The sequence below is a fragment of the Manis pentadactyla genome, chromosome 14, assembly GCF_030020395.1.
Source record: "Manis pentadactyla isolate mManPen7 chromosome 14, mManPen7.hap1, whole genome shotgun sequence".
Lineage (NCBI taxonomy): Eukaryota > Metazoa > Chordata > Mammalia > Pholidota > Manidae > Manis > Manis pentadactyla.
The window spans coordinates 63477905-63504391 of NC_080032.1; the positions used below are offsets into that span (position 1 = coordinate 63477905).

A 26487-nucleotide genomic window follows, 5' to 3' on the forward strand; every position below is an offset into this window, starting at 1 on the left:
CAGACCCCTGGGGGGTGCCTGGGGTGCTGGTGGCAGCCTCTGCTGTTTGTCCCTGTGTGTTTTACCAAATTAGTGTTTGCCCTGTGGGTCGGGGTATGAGAAAGCAGCCCTCTGCATGGCAGGCAGGATGGCAGCATTCTCTGTGTAGAGGGAACATGCGTGTGTGTGCATGCTTGTGCACGCATGTGTGTCAGGGCAGAGGAGAGGTTAGATGGGAAAAACACTCTGCGGGAGGCCCTCTTCTGCTCAGGGTGGAGGCCAAGCAGTAGAAACCCCGGGCTCCAGGACCAGGGGAGAACGGCTACCGTGGAAGAGGGAAAGCCTGGACATGACATCACCGCTCTGCAACAATGGAGACGATTTCACTTTCCAGTCCTCGGGGATTCTCACCGCCAGATGGCAAGGGCCTGGAAAAGGTGGTGTGCGATTCCTTTCCCCCAGAATCACTTTTACAGGGAAGGCCCGGGACGGAAGTACTGATGAGGCAGGGGAGGCCAGGGCATTGAGGAGCAAGTGTGTGTGCACGTTTGGGTGGGGTTTGGAGGAAACAACAGTGGCCAAAACATGCCCCGCTGTGGGGTCTTGAGGGTGGCGCATGGAGGAATGAGTGGGGAGGAGGTCGGCTTCTACTCTCCTTCTCGAAGAGGCCCAGCAGCCAGACTGGGGAAGGAAGGCACTCTTCCCTGCTATCAAGGCAGGGCCTGTGGACTCCATGCACCAGCTGGGAACTTGATCAACTTGCAGAATATCTAGCACAACCCCAGACCTACTAACTCTGATTCTGCATTTTAGCAAGACTCCTATGCAAGTCCAAGAGGCACTGCTCCACCAGTTAGCAAAGCCCTTTTTCCACCTGCCTGTCCTCCCCAGCCCCACCTTCAACAAGTCACTCCTCAGCCCTCTGATGTCATTCTTTTCCATCTTAACTTCTCTGGGCTGGGTTTTCCCTTTCACTATAGAAATCAGGTCTGAACCTCTTCTTCAGTGTTTCCCACAAGGACCTCAAAGCAGGCATGGAAAATGAAGTGATGTGCTCAAGGTCCAATGCATGGAATAAAATCTTAGTGTCCTGGTTCATGAAGGAATCCAATAACTTTAGCATTTAGGGATCATCCCATTCAGCCTTCGATTTCATAACAGGGAAACTGAGGCCCAAGAAGCAGCAATGTGATTGGCTCAAGGTCTAGTACATAGCAGTGCTGAGATACTAATGGTGGTAACATCATTAAAGCAGCTAGTCCATTTGTGCCCTCTTGATTTCATTATTCAGTACAGATCTTCCCTGGCACTAATCCTTATAACCACATAAGGTATTGTGGTTATAATTAAGTGACAATCCGGAATTTCAACCCTGTTCTATGGCTTCAAAGTCTACAATCCCATTCTGACATTAAGGCTTCTGACACTAAATCAGTATTATTTTCACTACTTTGACAGTGTTTTTTTTATTTTTTAAATTTAAACAAATATTTTCCAACCACTTATTGTGCAAACCACTGCACTGGGTATATTTCATGTTTGTGAATAGTTTCCCCAAACTAGGAGTGGGACCTGGTCTGGTATTCCTCATGCCATTTCCCAGCGGTGCTTCACCTGCAGAACGTGCTTGGCAAGGTATTGCTGATCCTCAGCTTTAGCAGTCTAGCTCCCCACACATGCTCACACCATCATGGTCCCTGTGGCTTCTGGTGTTTTAATCCCATAGCTTTACTTCTGGGCATGGCCAAATTACAATGGAAGCCAGGCTACAGAGTCCAAAGTTCTATTTAACCATATGAGAGAGACTGGAAGGAGAAATGGTCTGGTCCCTACCCTCCAGGACTTGCATTCTAAATCAAAGTTGAGAAAGCCATTGTACACCTATAACAAGGATGAGCTTAGTAGCAGCTGGACAGTCATGGTCCTTAGTTCATGAGCTTCTAGTCTGCAATGAGCAGAGAGCAGGGAGCTTGGTCAGAGAAAAGCTAAGTCAAAAGCAGTTTTGGGACTGTTTCCTGTGGGAAAGAATTGGAGGAAAGAATAAAGAGGAAAAAGTAGAAATGTGCATGGCAGACACAGTCTGAACTGTGGGACAGTGTCTGGTCTAAGGTGGGGCACATAACAGTAGCTCAGTTTTTAAAAATGCACATGCTAATGACTTTATCCCTGACATAATAAGCTGTCTCTGGCACCTGCTTATTCATTTTCTCACTCAGTCATTCATAAAACATGTCTGGAGCATCTTCTATGGGTCAGCCACCATTCTAGGTGTCAGGGATACCATAGTAAAAAAAAAACATCAGATTTCTGCCCTCATGGCATGGATCCCCCAGTGGAAAAAGAGAGACAACAAACCAATAAAAAGGCAAAAAAAAATACAGCATATCTGGTGGGATAAATACTACAGAAACAAAGAAAAACAGGAGCATAGGGATTGGTTGCAATTTAAGATAGGGTGGTCAGGACAGGCATAGGTGAGAAGGTGACATCTCAGCAAGGACCTACTGAAGGAAATCTTAGCGAAGGGGCTTTGGGACAGACGTGGCCGAAGCTGAGTGAAAGGAGGGTGCGTGTTGGAGTGGAGATGGCCAGTGGGGAGAAGGGTCAGCCATGGAGGATAAGGGTGCTGGCCTCTACTCCTCTTGAGAGAGTTTTCAGCAGAGCAGTGACATGATTCGGCCTAGATTTAAGAAGATCGATAGGCTGATAATCTATAGAGGGACAGTATAAAAGCAGGGAGACCAATATAGGCAGAAGACCATTGCAGTAATGGAGGGTTCCTGATGGCTGGTTCCCAGTACACAAGTCTAAGCAGATGACCGTCATGGCCATGGGAGGAAAGTTCAGCACTAGCTCTAGTGGAAGGACACTGCCTCTGAGAATCCCTCTGAGGACTAACAAAAAGACGATTGATTCAAAGAAGGAAAGACACTTTAGCTCAATGCACTAGGCCGGAGAAAGAAGAGAACCTTCATCTCTGTCCACACTGGCCTCTATCACGGGTGGGGATGATGGGCACAGTGCTGGGGCTATTTCTTGGCTGCCTTTATCCCATGAAAACTGTCCCCACTGACCTTGTGACTGGCCTCCCTAAAACCATCCTCCTGGCCACAGTCCTGGCATCTTCTGCCAAGGTGTAATTGTCGCAGGTGGAGAAGGGAGTGATGTTCCACACTGGCCTTTACTACGGTAGTCGCCTTTGACTTACCTGATTCCACCATAAAAAAACCACTTTTAAAAAATCACCTTGACCCCTTCATCTCACACTCCACACCTTGTTCTGGGTAATGCCAAGCCCTTTTCTTTCAAAGAACGAGTTTTTATAAAAAATGATAAAAATAAGGAAAAGTTCATGCAAAATAAAGATTTTTTAAAAATCTAATAGGTAAGGGACTATATAATTTATTGTCCAACCTGGAATACTTTTGGAAGTAAAAAGGGTGCTACTGAAAATCACCTTGGTTAGCAAGCTTAAACCAGGACTAGCCTGGAACGCTTGACTATAAAGGGGTGATCCTTAAAGGGGGTCCCAGCCCTTCCCTACCGCTCCCTGCCCAGCTCCTGCTCACACACCCCAGCTCCCAGCACCTACTGGTTACATGTGGGGGCCCCCAGACACAGTGACACACATCAGTTACTTGTTCTTGTCTCTGATACAGAATCTCCCATTTGTATGGAGACTTTGAGTTGAGTCGGGGTCGGGAAAGGGGATGATGGAAGAAGAGATAATCAAATATTATTTCTGAACAGCACAAAAACATGTCCCCACCCTCCAGTCTAGCTGTAGGAAGTGTCCCTGGAATTAAAAAAAAAAAATAGAACTTTAGGCCATGGCCCAGCATTGGCCCTGTTTTCAGTACGTGCCACTGTGATGCAGTGATGGATCTGTTGCTGACACTGGTAGTGATGATGATACAAGCTCTTCTCTCAGATGGCAGATACATGTCTCTGTTCTGCCCTCGCCTTCCCGGGCCCTCAGGGGCAGCCAACACCATTGACGCCTGCCCCTTGCCACACCTTCTTGCTTCCAGGCTCCCCACGCTCCTGTCTACTCCTTCTCCATCCTCTTTTTTGGCTCCTCCTCATGCTCCCAGATTTAACATTGCCACATCTTGGGACTCAACCTTGCCCTTTTCTCAGCCTACCCTCAGGGCCCTGGTGATCTCATACGATCTCATGGCTTTAAATACCACCTACACCGCCCAATTAGGTCTCCAGCCTGCACATCTCTGAGCTCCAGATTTATACCCATTGTGAAGGCAACTCCAGAACTCCTCTCTCTCCCAGTAAGGGATGGCTCCAGCTTTTTGACTGCCCAAGATAATAACCTTGGAGTTACCCTTGACATCTGTTTCATGCTCATGATGGAATTCTTTCAGGGCCACCTCTTTGCCACTCACATGCAGTGCCACTTGCATGGATCTGATTCTTGGTTTTCTGTGTTATTCCATTAGTCTAATTACTTATTCCCACAAAAATACCACAGTCTTCTAGGTCATTTTGGAAAATACATCTTATTCTTCACTGATATTTTCAAGCTTGTTGCTTCAACCTGTGACTAGTATTTCTAATATCTTTAGTCACTGCTGTCTGTTCCCACTGGTTCTTTCTCATGGTGCTTTAGTTTCTTGTATAATCGGTTATTTTTTTACTGTACTATCCTCATTGCCCTTGCACAGTTCTCTTGGGGGACTTCTAGAGGCCTAGTGTCACTATGCCTTCCTACAGACAGAAGTTGTGTCTGCTTCCTCTGGGCACCTGGGAGCACTGAGTCCTGGACCAAGTGCCCAATCTGAGGCTCCCCCGAGCCTCTCAGAGGGTGAACCAGGCTACAGATCCACAGTGAGCCCTGCCCATGGCCACTTCTCAGGGACCAGGATTTGTTTCCCTTTTTCTCCCTGTTCTTAGACTCCTAACAACCTGCTCTGCAGTCCCATAAGTGAGGAGGGAGTGGGTTTGAGAGAATAGCCCTTCACACTTCCAATTTAATTTGGTGAGGACTTCCTGTTAGAATGTCCCCTGATTCCTATCCTCCTTGCCCCATAAAACCACCAAAACCAAAGCCCAAATTTGCCTAGATGGGAAAATGTCCTCAAAGTAAAATAAGCATTAATGCCCAGGTATTTGTTTCCTTGGTTCCCATTTCCCCTAGGTTTGAGCCTGGTATTCTTTACTATGCTGTCATCTCCTCAAGGCTTTCAGAAGATTGAAAAATACATTTATCCAATATTTTTGTTGTTTTCAGCAAGACGGGATGCTACAAATATCCTAATGTACCACTACCAGAGATCGAAGTCTATTTTACTTACCTATTTTCCTATTTATGTACATATTTGTTACCTATAAACTCCATCAGGGAGGGATTCTTTTACCTTCTATTCTATCCCCAATGCCTAAGAATACCATCAAGCACAAGAGGTATCATTCAATACTTCCTGAATGAACAAATAAACCCTTTGACAATACTATGAATACTGTGGGTGGCTTTGAAGTGTTAAACATCTTATCATTTTAGTTTAACACATTGCAGTTCACCACATATTCTTAAATAAATTCTACATGCCTCCCTCTTGCTAAGCAATGAGATGGTAAGAAATGGAAACTTTTAAGTTTTGGCCACCCATCACCTCTGCACTTTATCTGTGAAACAAGGAATTGAACTGAGGTGTCTATGCCTCCTTCGCTTTTTAAATTTCTGAGACTAGCACATATTCCTGTTCTCAGCAGACATAATGCTTCTGTTCATGGTGGCAATAATAACCTCAGGCCTGTGTTAGAATAACCTCCTGCCAGTAGGTCCAGGAAACTATGATTCAGTCCCAGTTTTTAGAATACGCGAACCCTCCCCACACAATTAATGTGCAGTCCTGCTTAGAAATGCATTAAGGACACAACTCCCCTTTGTAAAACAGAAGTCCCAGTCCTGAATCCTAAAGGCATCTACCCACAAAGAGAGCAGATGCCTTAGTGTCCTGAGCTCAGTCCCGGATTTTGCCTTCCCAGGGTCTTCCAGCTTCACTCCCTATTGTCTCACCCATTCTGGCCCCCGAGAATGATCTGCCACCACTTTCCCGATCTGACTCAAGTATGACTCTCAGACCCATTCCTCACCCTCCCTGACTCAGCTGAGACCATCTGGGTCTTTCCAAAGGCTCTTCTAAACTCTAAGGGAGGAACCCAGGGAAATAAACTCAGCAACTGTAGGGAGGCTAAAGAATCAGGCCTACAGAGCCCAAGGTGGCTGCCTTCTGTGGCTTCCAGACTCGGTTCTTTTCCACAAACCATCAGGGAGAGCCAGTCCACAGCCCAGACAGGCTGCCACAATTCTGACACCATCTTACTTGTATTACTACTTTCCAGGTCTTCGTCTGTCTCCATGTGGATGGAACCCACCCTAGAAGTTCCCAGTTCAAACAGTGGTGCTCAAGGCTGAGATGACAGAGCCCCTTTCTGCAGCCACTGAGGGCCACTGACCCCTCCCAGATCTGGTTTCCTGTCTGAGGGAAACACCTTCCCCTTTTTGGATGACTAATAGCAGCAGTGACCTCATTATCAGGTAAAATCCTGTCCCTCTGGACAGGATCATTACCATAGCAAAAGGGAATATCACACACACAGCCTTCACACAGCAGGATCTACATGCATAAATCATGGGCAGGTGTCCCCTCAAGGAACTTACCATGAATAAGATGGACGCAAAGTTCATCAAGTAACCTGGGAAACGATCTTTCCAGTTCAGCTTATCTTCATCATCCTGGGGAGAAACAGCAGGGTAGAGACAATCAGAAGTCACAAATAATTTTTATGTGTTAATAAAGATGATAATTTTCTCTCAATTTTGCATAAATTTGCATACAATTAATCATTCATCACTCTATGTAAGTATTTTTCTGGTCTCTGATGCGTTCCCCTCATATCAACAACAGCCCTCCTAATTTTGTGATTTCCGCATCGCCTGGAAAAAGGACAATATTCGATTTCAGCCTCATACTGGCCTGAAGTTTTAGTTCAACCCCTTCTCAGCTGTGCAACCTTGGACATGTCTCTTAACATTTCTGACCCTCTGTGTCTTCACTGTGAAGTGCACACAGTTGTGACAACATCTTGCCTATGCACAGAATGGTTTTAAAGAGAAACATGGGAACACAGGAAAGCAATGGACAAGTGACAGATATGACCCAGCTCCCCAGCAACATTCTGAAATAGATCATCCTGTAAATAGAACATCAACCATTGACCTTAAATCCTAAGTTAAGTATACAAATTACCCACAATGTTTGTTCTTCAAAGAACCAGTATGTATTGTCCTTTGTTTCTTCCCAAATGACCATGTCCCCTGGTCACAAATGCAGACACTTCGAGGTGCAGGTTAGACCTTCAACTTTCACCTAAGACAGGGTCCATCTAGCTCGCCCAGTCCACTCTCCTGGGCCAGGATGGACCACAGTCCTCCTTTAGCACCGTCCAAGGACCCTCACTTGGTAAGAAGATGCCCAAACAAGGTAAGAATGGTTACAATCTCTGCCAATTAATTGCTATGTAGATTTAGACCAGGCACTAGACTCCTCTGAGCTGCAGTTCTATTAAATTAGACTTGGGGGTGCCCTCCCTCCTACCAAGTTACTAGAAAGGCCATCTGCAGCCACGTTGTGAGGATTCCATGAAATAGAAAGGCACTGCGCTCTGGGAAGGCAGGAGGCCTCCTGCATCTCTGCCATGTATCAGAATCAAACTTAGCAAGTGAATGTTCCAGGGCCCCTGTTTGCTCTTCCCTCCTCACTGCTGTTTCAGATGCACCTGGTTTGGCTCTAGCAACAGTGCCATCTAGCCTTTGAACACCCTACTATAGGTGATGGGCCTTCTTGGCCTAAAAGATGGCTTTCTAAAAACATTTGTACAACCACCGTGTGCAGACCTTGGTGCTAGGTTCATGGGGACACAGAGGAAAGCAGACAGGACTGCTGCCCTGGGACTCCCACTCAGGAACAAGTGACGCTCCATTTTCATAGACTTTGTGATAGAATCCAGTCTCTAGACCAGCCCAGTGGACTTTCTATCACACGATGAGAACAGGTTACTACAGGCTGTGGCCATTCTGAATAGGTGGAAGGGCACAGAACTATTTCAACTAGGGCTGAGCAAGACCCATGCATGGTCTTCTGAAGGAGGTCAACATCAAAGGGGAGGAGCATGTCCTTCTTTCTGCCTTCAGTGTAATTTTTAGTTTCCTCACACCAGTCGAATTTTCCTTGAAGATTTTGATGAGAAAAACTAAAGATGGGCTGGTGGATGATAACACCAAAAGGGACCTGGAAAGAACTGTGGGGGTGCATGGCAGGGCCTTTCCTAAGGGCTCCCTTTTACAGTGAAGGATTTAGTGACTCTCTCACTCTTTTTCTGTTCTCTGGCCTATAAGTGAGAGGTTCTGCCGGAAACCCCAGCAAACCAGGTGTGCCCTGAAGTACCAGTGGTGAGTAGGGAAGACAGACTCCACGGCAGGCTCCACAGGATGATTTCTCCCCCGTGGGCCCCTGAGTGTGGATCAGGGCCAGGAGAGGTAGGAACACCTTTGTTGGATCTGTGACATGAGGGGAAGGGGCAGGAAACACCAGTCAGTAAGGGTGAGACTGGGCTCAGGGTGGCCCTCAGGGCAGAGTCAGTCAGTCCTGGAAGAAATGGGGGAGAGGGAAGTACTTGCAGAGGAGCAAGAAATATGGCTCAAGATGAAATGGGCTCAAAGAAATAAAAAGCACAATTGTGGAGGGTGACTAATGAACCCACGGGAAGAGTCAGGCCTCCAGGATAGTTTTGGCTAAGGTTTCCTGCAGGGTGGTTGTCCACCTTCTTCAGTCCAGGGACCCAGGGAGACGAGATGTCTTTGGAGAGCCTGTACCCTGCAGTGATCACTGTGGCCTGGAGAGCTCTGGTTCGGTTCCCCTCAGCACACACGGTCTGAGCACTGGAGAGCCTCACTCTGTGCAGGACACTGAGAACGCAGTGAGAAGGCTTAGGCTGCCCATGGGCAGCTCAGACCATGGAGGACACAGGAAAAGGATTCCAGAGCTAACCCTGGAAAGGAAGGTGGCATTACTGTTTTGCACAAAAATGAGACAACAGAAAGCAGCTGAATCGGATGCCCTCTCAAAGCAACAATCGTAAAGAAAAATACCCATTTTGATACAGATGGTCTGGTGTTTGCTGAAAAATCACCCCCTTTCATGTTTATACCAATGAGCCCTTTTTCTGGAAGTCCTAACTTCCAACATCCACACAGTTCTCATGCATTCAGACACAAGCGCCAAGAGCAGCACAAAGGTTAGGTTTCCAAGGTCCCGAACTTACGAGCAAAGCTGCCAGGGAGGAAAGTAGCCTTTATATATATATGTATACGTGTAATTGGCTGTCATAATGGAAGCTGATTCAAACTCTCCACTCACTGGCACATTAAGGATACAAAGATTCATGGCAAGACACCATTAATTTAAATACACCCTGCATAAAAGCCATCTAGCCAGCATATGGGATCATGGAAAGAAAAGCAGACTTGGAGCCAGAACATCTGAGTTTACCTCTTGGCTCTAATACTTATATCAAGTGACCTTGGGAAATTCCCAGAACCTCAGTTTTCTCATCCATAATTATATTTCTTATCTGTACAATATGTAAAATAGCAATATCTATCTCACCAAGTTACCAGACCTTTTATGTTAATCAGCCAACCTATGGAGAGTGCCAAGCCGGAGCACCCACACACTGAGGTAAGCGGGAGCTCTGAGCACCCCCTTCTCCTTTAAGCAGGGAGATGACAACATTTGTCCCACCTAAGAGGCAACAGGTACTATGCCAACTGCATAATTGAATGTCTGTGAGAGCTTTGCAAACTCTAAGGTATGGTACAAAAGTAAGATCTAATCAGAGGCAGAGCATAGATGGCGGCGTGAGTAGAGCAGCGGAAATCTCCTCCCCAAACCACATATATCTATGAAAATATAACAAAGACAACTCTTCCTAGAATAAAGACCAGAGGACACAGGACAACATCCAGACCACATCCACACCTGCAAGAACCCAGCGCCTCGCGAAGGGGGTAAGATACAAGCTCTGGCCCCGCGGGACCCGAGCGCCCCTCCCCCCAGCTCCCGGCGGGAGAAGAGGAGGCAGAACAGGAGGGAGACGGAGCCCAGGACTGCAGAACACCCAGCCCCAGCCATCCGGGCCAGAGCGCAGACACAGTGCATGCGCGGGGGGGCCCTGGATACTAGGGAAACAGGGCAGCAAGAACGGTGAGCAGGTACTGGAGGCCTGGCGCCGGAGGACATAAGAAAAGCGAGCGGCCATTTTTGTTGTTGTTGTTGTTGTTTTGTTGAGGTGAGTGATTTTTGGAAGTCTTAAAGGGACAGGGACACCAATACTAGGGAAACAGGGCAGCAAGACCGGTGAGCAGGTGCCTGAGGCTGGCGCCGGAGAATAAAGAAAAACGAGCGGCCATTATTTATTTATTTATTTATTTTATTTTGTTATTTAAAAAAATTTTTTTTTTTTTTTGTGGTCGTTGTTTTGTTTTGGTGGGTGCTTTTTGGAAGTCTTAAAGGGGCAGGACGAGACACTTAATCCAGAGGTACGGAATCCGGGGATCTCTGGGCACCCTAACCCCTGGGCTGCAGGGAGCAGGGAGGCCCCTTACAGAGATAAATAGCCTCCCAGATGCTCCCCCTCCAACGCGACTCCACCACTTTGGAGCAGCCGCCTGAGCCAGGCCACGCCCACAGCAACAGCAGAGATTAACTCCATAGCAGCTGGGCAGGAAGCAGCAGCCCTGTCTGCGCGCAGCTACCCAGCACAAGCCACTAGAGGTCGCTGTTCTCCCAGGAGAGGAGGGCCACAAACCAACAAGAAGGGAAGTTCTTCCAGCCGTCACTCATCCCAGCTCTGCAAACTATTCCTATCACCATGAAAAGACAAAATTACAGGCAAACCAAGATCACAGAGACACTAGAGAAGGAGACAGACCTAACCAGTCTTCCTCACAAGGAATTCAAAATAAAAATCATAAACATGCTGACAGAGATGCAGAGAAATACGCAAGAGAAATGGGATGAAGTCCAGAGGGAGATCACAGATGCCAGAAAGGAGATTACAGAAATGAAACAAACCCTGGAAGGATTTATAAGCAGAATGGATAAGATGCAAGAGGCCATTGATGGAATAGAAACCAGAGAACAGGAACGCATAGAAGCTGACATAGAGAGAGACAAAAGGATCTCCAGGAATGAAACAATATTAAGAGAACTCTGTGACCAATCCAAAAGGAACAATATCTGTATTATAAGGGTACCAGAAGAAGAAGAGAGAGGGAAAGGGATGGAAAGTATCTTGGAAGAAATAATTGCTGAAAACTACCCCAAACAGGGGGAGGAAATAATCGAACAGACCACGGAAATACACAGAACCCCCAACAGAAAGGATCCAAGGAGGACAACACCAAGACACATAATAATTAAAATGGCAAAGATCAAGGACAAGGAAAGAGTTTTAAAGGCAGCTAGAGAGAAAAAGGTCACCTATAAAGGAAAACCCATCAGGCTAACATCAGATATCTCGACAGAAACCCTACAGGCCAGAAGAGAATGGCATGATATATTTAATGCAATGAAACAGAAGGGCCTTGAACCAAGGATACTGTATCCAGCACGATTATCATTTAAATATTATGGTGGGATTAAACAATTCCCAGACAAGCAAAAGCTGAGGGAATTTGCTTTCCACAAACCACCTCTACAGAACATCTTACAGGGACTGCTCTAGATGGGAGCGCTCCTAGAAAGAGGACAGAACAAAACACCCAACATATGAAGAATGGAGGAGGAGGAATAAGAAGGGAGAGAAGAAAAGAATCTCCAGACAGTGTATATAACAGCTCAATAAGCGAGCTAAGTTTGGCAGTAAGATACTAAAGAGGCTAACCTTGAACCTTTGGTAACCACAAATTTAAAGCCTGCAATGGCAATAAGTACATATCTTTCAATAGTCACCCTAAAAGTAAATGGACTGAATGCACCAATCAAAAGACACAGAGTGATAGAATGGATAAAAAAGCAAGACCCATCTATATGCTGCTTACAAGAAACTCACCTCAAACCCAAAGACATGTACAGACTAAAAGTCAAGGGATGGAAAAACATATTTCAGGCAAACAACAGCGAGAAGAAAGCAGTGGTTGCAGTACTAATATCAGACAAAATAGACTTCAAAACAAAGAAAGTAACAAGAGATAAAGAAGGACACTACATAATGATAAAGGGCTCAGTCCAACAAGAGGATATAACCATTCTAAATATATATGCACCCAACACAGGAGCACCAGCATATGTGAAACAAATACTAACAGAACTAAAGGGGGAAATAGACTGCAATGCATTCATTCTAGGAGACTTCAACACACCACTCACCCCAAAGGATACATCCACCGGGCAGAAAATAAGTAAGAACACGGAAGCACAGAACAACATAGTAGAGCAGATGGACCTAATAGACATCTATAGAACTCTACATCCAAAAGCAACAGGATATACATTCTTCTCAAGTGCACATGGAACATTCTCCAGAATAGACCACATACTAGACCACAAAAAGAGCCTCAGCAAAATCCAAAATACTGAAATTCTACCAACCAACTTTTCAGACCACAAAGATATAAAACTAGAAATAAACTCTACAAAGAAAACAAAAAGGCTCACAAACACATGGAGGCTTAACAACATGCTCCTAAATAATCAATGGATCAACGAACAAATTAAAATAGAGATCAAGGAATATATAGAAACAAATAACAATAACACAAAGCCCCAACTTCTGCGGGACGCAGTGAAAGCAGTCTTAAGAGGAAAGTATATAGCGATCCAGGCACACTTGAAGAAGCAAGAATAATCCCAAATGAATAGTCTAACATCACAATTATTGAAATTGGAAAAAGAAGAACAAATGAGGCCTAAAGTCAGCAGAAGGAGGGACATAATAAAGATCAGAGAAGAAATAAACAAAATTGAGAAGAATAAAACAATAGCAAAAATCAATGAAACCAAGAGCTGGTTCTTCGAGAAAATAAACAAAATAGATAAGCCTCTAGCCAAACTTATTAAGAGAAAAAGAGAATCAACACAAATCAACAGAATCACAAATGAGAATGGAAAAAGCACGACAGACTCCACAGAAATACAAAGAATTATTAAAGACTACTATGAAAACCTATATGCCAACAAGCTGGAAAACCTAGAAGAAATGGACAACTTCCTAGAAAAATACAACCTTCCAAGACTGACCAAGGAAGAAACACAAAAGTTAAACAAACCAATTACGAGCAAAGAAATTGAAACGGTAATCAAAAAACTAACCAAGAACAAAACACCCGGGCTGGACGGATTTACCTCGGAATTTTATCAGACACACAGAGAAGACATAATACCCATTCTCCTTAAAGTTTTCCAAAAAATAGAAGAGGAGGGAATACTCCCAAACTCATTCTATGAAGCCAACATCACCCTAATACCAAACCAGGCAAAGACCCCGCCAAAAAAGAAAATTACAGACCAATATCCCTGATGAATGTAGATGCAAAAATACTCAACAAAATATTAGCAAACCGAATTCAAAAGTATATCAAAAGGATCATACACCATGACCAAGTGGGATTCATCCCAGGGATGCAAGGATGGTACAACATTCGAAAGTCCATCAACATCATCCACCACATCAACAAAAAGAAAGACAAAAACCACACGATCATCTCCATAGATGCAGAAAAAGCATTTGACAAAATTCAACATCCATTCATGATAAAAACCCTCAGCAAAATGGGAATAGAGGGCAAGTACCTCAACATAATAAAGGACATATATCATAAACCCACAGCCAACATAATACTGAACAGCGAGAAACTGAAAGCTTTTCCTCTGAGATCGGGAACTAGACAGGGATGCCCACTATCCCCACTGCTATTTAACATAGTACTGGAGGTCCTAGCCACGGCAATCAGACAAAACAAAGAAATAGAAGGAATCCAGATTGGTAAAGAAGAAGTTAAACTTTCACTATTTGCAGATGACATGGTATTGTACATAAAAAACCCTAAAGACTCCACCTCAAAACTACTAGAACTGATATCGGAATATAGCAAAGTTGCAGGATACAAAATTAACACACAGAAATCTGTAGCTTTCCTATACACTAACAATGAACCAATAGAAAGAGAAATCAGGAAAACAATTCCATTCACAATTGCATCAAAAAGAATAAAATACCTAGGAATAAATCTAACCAAAGAAGTGAATTACCTATACTCTGAAAACTACAAGTCACTCTTAAGAGAAATTAAAGGGGACACTAACAAATGGAAACTCATCCCATGCTCATGGCTAGGAAGAATTAATATCGTCAAAATGGCCATCCTGTCCAAAGCAATATACAGATTTGATGCAAACCCTATCAAATTACCAGCAACATTCTTCAATGAACTGGAACAAATAATTCAAAAATTCATATGGAAACACCAAAGACCCCGAATAGCTAAAGCAATCCTGAGAAAGAAGAATAAAGTAGGGGGGATCTCACTTCCCAATTTCAAGCTCTACTATAAAGCCATAGTAATCAAGACAATTTGGTACTGGCACAAGAACAGAGCCACAGACCAGTGGAACAGACTAGAGACTCCAGACATTAACCCAAACATATATGGTCAATTAATATACGATAAAGGAGCCATGGACATACAATGGGGAAATGACAGCCCCTTCAACAACTGGTGTTGGCAAAACTGGACAGCTACATGCAAGAGAATGAAACTGGATTATTGTCTAACCCCGTACACAAAAGTAAACTCAAAATGGATCAAAAACCTGAATGTAAGTCATGAAACCATAAAACTCTTAGAAGAAAACATAGGTAAAAATCTCTTAAATATAAACATGAGCAACTTTTTCCTGAATGCATCTCCTAGAGCAAGGGAAACAAAATAAAAAATGAACAAGTGGATCTACATCATGCTTAAAAGCTTCTGTACAGCAAAGGACACCATCAGCAGAACAAAAAGACATCCTACAGTATGGGAGAATATATTTGTAAATGACATATCTGATAAGGGGTTAACACTCCATATAAAGAACTCACATGCCTCAACACCGAAAAAGCAAATAACCCTATTAAAAAATGGGTGGAGGATATAAACAGACATTTCTCCAAAGAAGAAATTCAGATGGCCAACAGGCTCATGAAAAGATGCTCCACATCACTAATTATCAGGGAAACGCAAATTAAAACCACAATGAGATATCACCTCACACCAGTTAGGATGGCCAACATAGAAAAGACTAGGAACAACAAATGCTGGTGAGGATGCAGAGAAAGGGGAACCCTCCTACACTGCTGGTGGGAATGTAAGCTAGTTCAACCATTGTGGAAAGCAGTATGGACGTTCCTCAAAAAACTCAAAATAGAAATATCATTTGACCCAGGAATTCCACTCCCAGGAATTTACCCTCAGAATGCAGCAGCCCAGTTTGAAAAAGACAGATGCACCCCTATGTTTATCACAGCACTGTTTACAATAGCCAAGAAATGGAAGCAACTTAAGTGTCCATCAGTAGATGAATGGATAAAGAAGGTGTGGTACATATACACAATGGAGTATTATTCAGCATAAGAAGAAAACAAATCCTACCATTTGCAACAACATGGATGGAGCTAGAGGGTATTGTGCTCAGTGAAATAAGCCAGGCAGAGAAAGACAAGTACCAGATGATTTCTCACTCATATGTGCAGCATAGGAACAAAGCAAAAACTGAAGGAACAAAACAGCAGCAGACTCACAGAACCCAAGAATGGACTAACAGTTACCAAAGGGAAAGGGACTGGCGAGGGTGGGTGGGAAGGGAGGGATAAGGGGAATAAGGGGCATTGCGATTAGCACACATAACATAGTGGAGGTCACAGGGAAGGCAGTTTAGCACAGATAAGACAAGTAGTGACTCTATACCATCTTAGTATGCTGATGGACAGTGACTGTAATAGGGTATGTGGGGGGGACTTGATAATGGGGGGAATCTAGTAACCACAATGTTGCTCATGTGATTGTATATTAATGATAACAAAATAAATAAATAAACAAATAGGAAAAAAAAGAGAAGGAAAATCTATCTACCTCCCTGAAAATAGTCAGCAACCTGGAAGCAAGCAACTCTCCTTCCTTCCTTTCCTTCCATCTTTACTTGCCACACAGGCAATAATATTTTGATGGGAGAGAAGGAAGGAAGACAAAGGGGAGGAAAAAGAGCCTCAGGTGCTGCAGCCTGGGGGCATGCCTGCTGTCCTCTCTCACTGTTCTCAGTCTGGGGAGGAAACCACCTGGCTGTCAGCCGGGCTGCCCTGGAGTTGAGGGCTCACTGCCCCCACTGGCTTGTGTTGAGCAGGGCACCCGCTGAGCCTCTCATCATGGTGGGGGCTGGAAGGGACCACCCCTAAGACTTCCTCCACACTTCCACCTCAAGTTCTCTCCTGCTCTCTAAGCCAGTTATCGCTTCAAGCCATGCCTGGCCTCCCCAAGCATCAAATCCTCTGTGGCATCTCCAGGGTTTTCACAGAACCAAGACAGAAAAAAGGCAGAGAAAAAGCTAAACCCATGACCAGCCCCTCCACCCATCAATCCAAGGATATGTAAAAATACATCAACTTCACACACTGGAAGGAAAGTCTAATCCAAGCCCTGTAACTGTGGTCTACGTGCTGTGTAGTGCGTGCATTCCCCAGGAGGTGACTCACGCTGGGGGTGGGGACCCTGAGTGATAACAGAGGTCTTGTGATGTTCTGTACTCTGGCCCCTTCCAAACACTTGTGATTTGAAAAGCACAATCCTTGGGTTAAAGAATCAAGTTATTTGAATAAATGCAGTAGGCTAATTTTCTTTCAGGTTAAGATTGGGCCTAGTGTGGAGGATCCCTGAATGTCAGCTACCTGGTGTGAGGGTGCCAACTTTTACATCTGTTTGGGAGGCAGGCATACATGCACACATGTGAGTGTGTGTGTGTGTGTGTGTGTGTGTGTGTGTTTGTGTGTGCACACATTTGCAGTGATGAGGAGGTAGAGAAATGAGCAGAGACCCAATACATCAAAAATCTCTGCCAAGTGACACTGCAGAATAATACCTCCCTTGGGCAAGCATCTAGAAATGAACAATTTAGAAGATAGTTTGGGCGCGCTCAGAAAGAGCCAACATTAGTATTTTAGAACAGGTAGTGTATAGCTTCCTTTTTGTCTGGAAGTTCTTTATAATATTGAGTCTGGGTTTCAAGAGAGCTTTCTTATGAATCTAATCTTTAAATAGGTAATGTAACCATATGCCTATGGTTCAAAAAAACCAGTGTACCCCTGGGGATGAGTCTTCCTCCCATCTATGTCCCCATCTGCCCAGTTCTCAATCTCACATCTCCACTCTGCAGAGGGAACCATGATTATTCATTTCTTAAGTTTACAGAATGTCTTACAAATACAGAACAAATACAAAAGTGTGTGTGCGTTTATTTGCATTTCCTCCCTTTTTCACATAAAAGGGTGCACACAACACCCCCTGCTCAGTACCTTCAGTGAGGCTTCGAGGAGGGCCTCTATTATCTTCGTGAATGAGCTGGAGGGGAGGGGAGTGGGTGGCAGTGTGCAGGGGCAGAGCCATGGTATAGAACCAGGGATGGGATATGCTGCTGTTGACGCTCTGTCCTGCGTTGTTCCCCCCGCATGGCTCTGTTTCTTGGATCTGCTGTTTGCCCATTGTTAAAAAAAAAAGAAACCTCTGGCCCAAAATGGAGACACTTGTGCTAAAGCCCAAGTCACCAAACTGAGATTTTAATACCTAACTTAATTGCAGTGTTGCCTCTCCCAGGAATGTAATCTTAACCAGTCAGTCTGGAATTTCCTGGTCAGCACTGGTAGGTAACCCTGAGAGACCCCCTGCCACCCCACAAGGGATGGTGATCTTACCACCCACAATTCGCTCTGCTAGTTAACAACCTTGTTCTGCCCCCTTCTGCCTGTAAAAGCCTTGCATTTTCTACAGCTCTTAGGAACTCCTATCTTACTGGATGGGATGCTGCCCGATTCATGAATTACTGAATAAAGCTAATAAGATCTTTAAAATCTACTCAATTGAATTTTGTTTTTAAATACCACGTAAGGGAGTGCTTCTAAAGTACTGGCAGGCTTCTTGGAAGCAGTTTAAAATTAATAGTTTAAAATTGCCCCTGGCAATCTTGCACATACCATCATTTGCTTAGTAAGCCTTTTTCTCATAGATCATGCAAAGGTACATTTTGAGCCCTTCTGTCTTCAAATAACAAAATGACCTATGTGACAGCCCCAGCCAGTGCTTGGCACACAGTAGCCACTTATAAAATAAATATTAGTTGAAAGCGAATGGTCACTAAATTCCAACTTAATGGAACCTGGATGAAAGAGATTAATCATAAAGAGACACGGACTGGCCCCTTTCAGAGCCAGCCCAGCGGTGGTTTACTAGTAGCACAAGCCTTTCTTAAGCCAAACTCACCCACCAGAGAAGCAAAAATAATGGTTTTCCTTGTAGTCATCTTGATGAGTGATGGATTCCAATAGTTACCTGCTGGCAATCAATATTCAGGCCAACTGGGGACGCAGGCGGGTCAAGTGGGGGTCAAGTGACAGAGCCAGGTTTCCGGAAGAGACTAGGAATCCTCTCCCCTGGCTGCCTTCACACCCCCTCCTGGTCCTCCAGGCACAACCGACCTCTCCCTTCACCACTGGTGCGCCCTCTCCAAGCACAGCCACTCTGGTTGGTGAACAAGTCACATTTCTTTAGCGCTTACTTTAGTTATGCACAAAAGAGGGTGTCCCACCCCATCCCAACTCCCCAGAGGAAAAAAAAAATTACATAGAGATTTCAGAAGTGAAGGAGAACTCCCTGGCAGTTAGTTATTGCTTTAGATGTAGACTCCTACAGCTCTTCACTCACTGGTGTAGATAACTGTAAATTTGTCATAACTGATGGACAAAGGAAAGGAGAAGCAAGTTAAAATGCCCAAGGCTGGTAACTTTCTGAATTAATCTGAAAGGTATTAATCTGCAAGGTATCTTTTCTAGGCCAGCAGAGACTCTCAGCCCCCAAACAGTGATCTGGGCTATGCTCCTAATCTCTCCTCAGGGAGCCGACACAGTCATACCTCCACATAAATATGTCAACCTCTCCACAAAGAACCCCCAGCCAGCCTAACTGAAGGAACTGAACAGCTCTGGGAAGCAGCACTGTCTCAACTGCAGAAAATGGCTGGCAGGAGGCTCCCCAGTTCACAGCCTTCTGTGGCTGTGGTGGCCACCTCCTCCTAGAAAAAGTCCCCCCTGGGAAAGTGCAGAGCCCCTTTGAGACATGGTGCCTAATACCAGCTGCCAGCCACTCCCATCATCTGCAGGCAGGCCTGAAGAACGGGGTTTGCATTCTGGCTTTCCCAGCTTGATTCTGGGATGTTACTCCATGTCTCAAAGCTTCAGTTTCCTAATCCATAAGCCACAACCTCCTATACAGGACATGTGAAATTATTCCTACTGAATGTTTAACAGAGAATGTGGTAGGTTGTTAGTGTTGGATAAGTATTATTCATTTTATCATCATTACTATGGCTATTGGGAACTCATAGCCTCTGTTCAGAAGAGAACCCCTACCCCACTGCCTGTTTCATCTGGTTTAAACTCAGCTTACTGGCTTTTAATTCTCTCCTTCAGGCTTTCTTCCACACTGTATTCCCATCCTCAGTTCTTCCTTTTCCCCATCAGCCATCTTCTGCTTCTAGACACTGGAGGAGTGTCTGCTCTTATTCTCTAATAATAATAATAATATTATCATCACAATACAATAGTGAGAGTCTGTGTGTCGTGACATTCACATGTGCAGGGCCTGTGAAGGGCTTTATATCCACCTTCTCAATCAACCTGCATCATACTCATCTCACTGGCTCCTAACAACCCAGTGAGATGGAGTTGGTACTCTAGCTTTACAGATGATAGATGGAGGGTCAAGTTGCCCAAGGTCACTCTCTAACCTTACTAGAACTCAAGCTCTGTGAGAGCAAGGGGGTTGTATCTACTTGTGTATTTCTAAAACCTAGAACAGTTTCTGACCCTCAAAAAGTATTTGTTGAATAAATGAATGGATAAATGGATGGATGGATAGGTAGATTGGTGGGTGGGTGGATGGATGGATGGATGAGAGGGTGGGTGGGTGGGTGGATGGATGGATGGATAGATGGATAAGTGAATGGATGGATGGATGGATGAATGGATGGGTAGGTGGACGGATGGACAGATGGATGGATGGACGGATGGACGGACAGATGGATGGATGGACGGATGGATGGATGAGTGGCTGGGTGAGTGGATGAATGGATGGATGGATGGAGATGGATGGATGGATGGATGGATGGATGGATGGATGGATGGATGGGATGGATGAGTGGGTAGGTAGATGGATGAGTGGATGAATGGATGGATAAGTGGATGAATGGATGGATGGATGGATGGATGAGTGGGTGGGTGGATGGATAGGTGAATGGATGGATGGATGGATAGATGGATGGATGGATGGATGGAAGGGTGGATGGATGGATGGATGGATGAATGGGTGGGTAGGTGGGTGGATGGATGGATGGATGGATGAGTGGATGAATGGATGGATGGATGGATGAGTGGGTGGGTGGATGGATGGAGGGATGTGTAGGTAGATGGATGGATGAATGGATAAGTGAATGGATGGATGGATGGATGGATGGATGAGTGGGTGGGTGGATGGATGGATGGATGGATGAATGAGTGAGTGAGTGACTGAGTGGATGGATGGATGGATGGATGGATGGATGGATGGATGGATGGATGGATGGATGGATGAATGGATGGATGGATGGATGGATGGATGGATGGATGGATGGATGGATGGATGGATAGGTGGATGGATGAGTGGGTGGGTGGATGGATGGATGGATGGATGGATGGATGGATGGATGGTTGGTGCATGGATGCATGGATAGGTGGATGGATGAGTGGGTGGGTGGATGGAAGGATGGACAAATGGATGGATGGATGGATGGATGGATGGATGGATGGATGGATGGATGGATGGATGGATGGATGGATAGGTGGATGGATGAGTGGGTGGATGGATGGATGGATGGATGGATGGATGGATGGATGGATGGATGGGTAGATGGATGGATGGATGGAACTGAGAAGCTGGAATCTGAACCCAAGTCAGTGTGACTCTGCATCTAGATGCAATACTCTTCCTGCTACCTTTCTGTGTATATATAAATCTTTTTCTTCCCTGTAAAATCAGCTTCTTCCAAAAGTTTTCTGCCACCTACAACTCATTATTGCCCATCCTTTTCTATTGTGCTTCTATAACATGCAAAGTCTCCATGATACAATGAAGCACCTCGTTAAACTCTCTGAAGGCAAGGACCACATCATAGTCGCTGGACTTCTGAGCCTCAGTCTCAGGTTAAATCAGACATTTGAGACACTTCCTGGTCAATTGGCTTCTTTTAGGGGGTGGGACGCCAGGCATCACCTTCTCTAGGCCCTCCCATCCCTGAACCCTAGCCTTTGTTAGAGGAAAGAGGACATAAACTGCACTTACTTGATGTTTTTCAAGAAGGAGCCACACTTGGTCTTGGCCACCTGACCCCATGCCTTACCACCAGTCAAGACAGTTCTTAGATCTGCTCTAATGCTGTGCTGTAGCAATAACTCTTTCCTGGGAGTCAGGAGTCCCATCCAAAGACCCAGCTCCACTATTACTTGCTATGAGAACTTCTCCAGTCTGAGACTCAGTTTTCCTGACTTGTCAAACAAAGTCTCCATGATCTCCACATCCTCGTCTGCCTTGGTCATTGTGCAGCTCATGTGTTTTCCTCCTCAGGGCCTTGGAGAACAGGACATATCTACTTCCAGTTGAACAGCATTTCTAACATGGGGAGGTCTATGTCCCACCTCCCCTTTTCCACAGTCAGCACTGATTTCTCTCCAGACCTCTCCTTGACACAGGGCTCCTGGACCTGGGGCCACATCACTTCCTCCAGGATGGCACTTCTCTGCACCTTTCTGCTCAGATGGTGCGTCTAAGTGCCCTTGGGACCTCTGTCTCCTCACCAGGGACCATGCTGACTCTCCTTAACATGGGGACAAGAGGAGAGCAAGGATCTTAGTGAGAGCTGCCAATGACCTTCTTCCTCAGGAGGAAGCACTCTGAGCGCCTGGATGCCATAGTAAGAGATACACTTTGTAAAGGCATCAGCCACAGAAAAGAGGATCTCACAGATGTACAGACAGAAATGAAAAGACCACTCAGTCATGGCTTGGCCAGGAGACAAACACGCTGGGCAGTCATCTTGTACAGACAAAGGATTCACAACAAAAGGAGGTCACTCTGTTTGGGTTTAGAAGCACCCAGCCAACAAGCAAGGAAACGTGGCTCTATGTTCACAATAATTACTGGGTAAAAGACTCCAGTCATAAAGTGTACAGTACATCCCATTTTATCTACCCACCCAGACACATAAATGCATACAGAGATTCAAAGGAAATAGACCAAAATGTTAACAGTGATCATGTTAGGAATGATTGTTCTTTGCTTTAAAAAAGGAAATTTATCTGCGGTTTCAAACTTTTCTGCAATAAATAAGGATTGTTTTATAAAGAGGAAAAATATAGTACATTATCATAAAGGCCCCTCTGCCTAAGGTTTTGAAAATGAAAGTGGCTCAGAAATGTACTACAAAGTGACACCAAACTGAAAAGCAGGCAACCTATGAGCTTCAGGCCCCAAAGGGGAGGCAGAGCTGCTCAGGGCTGAGGGGAAGCTTGGCACACAAACAGGACCAGCTCCAGGGGACATTTGGGGGAAGTGGGGCAGTGCTGGGAGGGCCCGTAGCACCCGCTGGGGAGGAGAATAAGGCATGGAGGACAACTTCCTGTTCATACAGAAGCAGACCTTCAGGAGACAAATGGGAAATGAGAACCAATATGGCCCAGAAGACAACAGAGTCCAGCAGCTCACTATTACAGAAGGTAAGCAAGGAGAACATTGTTCTACCTCTTAAAGTCTGGAGACTCCTTCTGTTAGTTATTACTTATTATCTTGTTAGCGTCCATGTGCATCTGGTGTCCTCCTCTGAGGAAGGACGCTTCCAGCATCCACTACCCCCTTCTACTCCTCCTATTCTCCACCGTTAGCAATGGGCAACTTTGTAGAAGGAGGAACAATGGATGTCCAGATCTCTGAGACCCCTGGTTAGATGCCCCTGGGCGCACTGGTCATGAAGCGCCGAAGTCATGATAGTCCTGCCCAACTTCATCCCTTGCCACACCACTGAAGCACCCCCGTGACCCTATCCCGGGTCCCCTCCAAGCACTGGGAACAGAGGAAGGTCCTACCTAACCAAAGGCAGCAGCCACCAGTGAGGATTTATACCTTTCAAAAGGTACTCATTTCTGGGAAAGAGAAAAGGAACACTTGTCCCATCTTTTCTTCAATAGAAAATAAGGCCTCCCTCCCCAGCCCCTCCCAGAATGGCAGCAATGCCCCTTCCCCACTAGTCCACACCCTCCCGGAGTGCTGAGGATGGCGTGAGCAGTATAGAAAGCAGAGAGGAATCTCAGAGTGAAAGAAATGGTGTGAAAACAAATCCCCACAGTTTGGTGAAGATAAGCAGGAGGGAAGATCAGAGAGAGGTAGGGGAGAAACCCAGGGAAAGAGCAAGACTGTGGATGCAATGCTTTTCTCCCAAAGCCATCCAACCCCTTGGACCCTGATGGGACCTGGCTTCTTGCTGAGAAGTTCTACTTTTTAGTCTCAGTTCAGAGGTAGTAACCCCTGGATAACTGAAACTGGCAGATTTTGACATGTATTTCCTGGGTTGGCCTTGAAGATGTTCTGATGCTAATTCAGTGAGACTCTCAGTTTGGAACGCAAGCTGCAGAGCTTGATGCCTATACCTCCACCTTCCACTAGATGTGACGGGACCACATATGTTAGGAATTCTGAAGGGCTGTCCAACCAGTGCCCTGGACTGGTGCCTCAAGTTGGCTCCAGTCTGCCCATGTTTGAGCCAAAATCCTCAGGGCACCAACTGGGTGGTGAGGGTATCTCAGGCCCTGGGTTAGGAAGCCAAATCATCAGTCCCCTCTCTGCCAAAGGAAAGACTGGGATGTCTGGGAACATGGACTCTGTGCAAAGAGACATACCAAGGCAAACACTGGGAGCTCAGGTTAAAATATTCCAAGGGATTTACTGGGACATAGCTCTGACATGGGCTGAACACCACCTTCTATGTAGGGATCTTCCATACTACATAGAATTAGATGGACTTGTGAGTGGGTGAGTACAAATACCCAAGGAATATTGATTAGTTAAATAATGAAGGACGGTCCTTGATAGTATGCCACAGTCTTTTGCCTTTTCCTGATCATTATTATATCAATGATCTGAATAAACACAGAGACAGGAAGCTTAAATTGTGAAAATATCACCAAGCTGGCAAGAGTAGATAACACATTGGTTGGCAGTAGAGTACCCACCCTAAGATGAGTCACTTAGCAAGATTGGCTGAAACCGACAACTTGAGTTGGAATACCAAAACCATAAGGACCTACATTTAGGCTCAGAAGAGCACGAGGGCAAGTTCCACCCAGGCCGATACCAGCTCACATAAGCAAGACGTAGGCGGTCTGTTGAATCTGAGCTCAGCATACACCAAAAGTGTAATGCGGCCTCTAAAAGTTCAATTATACTAGCAGATGTATACTATTTGGAACAAATCAAGTAAGTCCACTTTTGGAGTTTTTCTCTGGCACCCTCTTATTAAAAAGACCATTGAAAAATAGGAGAGGGTAACCAGAAGAGAAGATCTGGAAGCCTGCCAAGTAAAGATAGGGGGAAATAAATGGAGATGCTTTGCTAGGTATGGAAAACACTTGCCTGACAGAGGACGGCTGCCTTCAGACACGTGAAGATGGCTCTGCCTCCACTGTTTGGGCTCTGAAGCCCCAGGACCCACTGGTGGGGACAGCCAACTCCCGACCAAAGCGGGGACAGGCTGTGTTATAAAGTAAAAAATTTCCACCCAGGGAAGGCTTCAAGCACCTGTCAGAGATGCAGTAGAATCCTTACTGGAACCCCTAAATTGTCCCTTCTAACTCTGGGGCCCTATTAATTCAGGACCACGTAATGATGAAAGGAAAGACCCCAGGGAATGAGAAGCAGATAGGGGAGGTGTGGTGGCTAGCCACCTGCTGGACATCTAGTCATGTGGATTCATGGGAGGGGACCCACAGGTGGTCTCAGGATAAAGGAGGGAGAAAAAGTTAACTTGGGAGCATGCCTCTGGTTGACAGACATGCCCTGCAGGAGGGATGGAAAAGCTTTTTGCCCCAGGCTCAAGCTGAGACACCCCCAGAATGGAGGAGCCATGTGTCACTTGCCCAAGGCCCTGGTGTCACTGGCGCCGGCCACACAACCTGCACAGGTGCTTCCTTGTGCTCCATGCAGAAAGGTGATCCCTAAGCAGGGAGGAGATATGGGACACTGCCAGGGCTACAGGCAGCAGCCCCATCAACAGAGCCAGGATGGCATCGGCCTGGCAGCCGTGTGACTTCCAGAAGGTCCTTTCTCTGTCTGCCCTCTACACTGTCTTCTGTAAAGTGAAGAGCAGTGGGCTGGTGATGGGAACAGCTGGCCCCTGCCACCTCACACATTTGCTATGAATGTTATGGATTGTGTGACTTTTGTTTCAGTGACATCGAGGTCACCGCACAGAAGAATCAGGGGAAAGCAGAGTGGCCGAGGTACAACCAATTTCCCACGAGGAGGAAGCCAAAGCAGGGCATCCCTAGAGAAAACTTCCGTAAGAACAGCTTCTGGAGTTGGGGCCAGGCACAGAGGAGGCTCCTCAGCTGGGAAGCCCTGAACCCATTCGTTTCCCACTCACGTCCCTGGGAAGAAAGCTCAAAGTGCATGCCCGCCTAAGAGCTAATGAACGCATTCCCTACTGCTCTTCGGGCCACTTCCACCCGGGAGAAAATTTACTCTCTTCCTCTAACCTTTTCCTTCCTTACTCAGCTTATTCTCTTCTTACTCCCTGGAGCCCATTAGTACGTACAGGTCCCTGGGGCTATTTTTTGAGCCAACATGCTGTTAATGAAGCTCCTACATCTCTTCCATAACAGTCCTTTTCTCTCATTTCCCTGCTCGACCCACAACCCTACCCATGTGTTGACTAACCCCCAGGAAAGCAGAAGGGTCAGGGTTGAAAGGATAAGAATAGACGGCGCTGGAGAGCAGAGGGAGGGAGGCTAAATGGAGACATCACAGAAAAACCGTTCATCGCTTTGCTTCAAAGATTATTTTAAAAATCGTAACAGTTCCTTCTCTGTAATGGATTTGCCTTTTCT

At 45.6% G+C, this 26487-nt stretch overlaps 1 protein-coding gene across 2 annotated transcripts in view; it reads right to left on the reverse strand.

The window, feature by feature from the left end:
• ANO2 (anoctamin 2) overlaps positions 1-26487 on the reverse strand; it is a 283607-nt gene that overhangs the window by 63464 nt on the left and 193656 nt on the right. For both annotated transcript variants that reach the window (XM_057491702.1, XM_057491703.1), the window contains exon 13: positions 6659-6733. In XM_057491702.1, coding sequence (XP_057347685.1) covers positions 6659-6733 — 75 coding nt within the window. The remainder of the gene's footprint in view (positions 1-6658; positions 6734-26487) is intronic.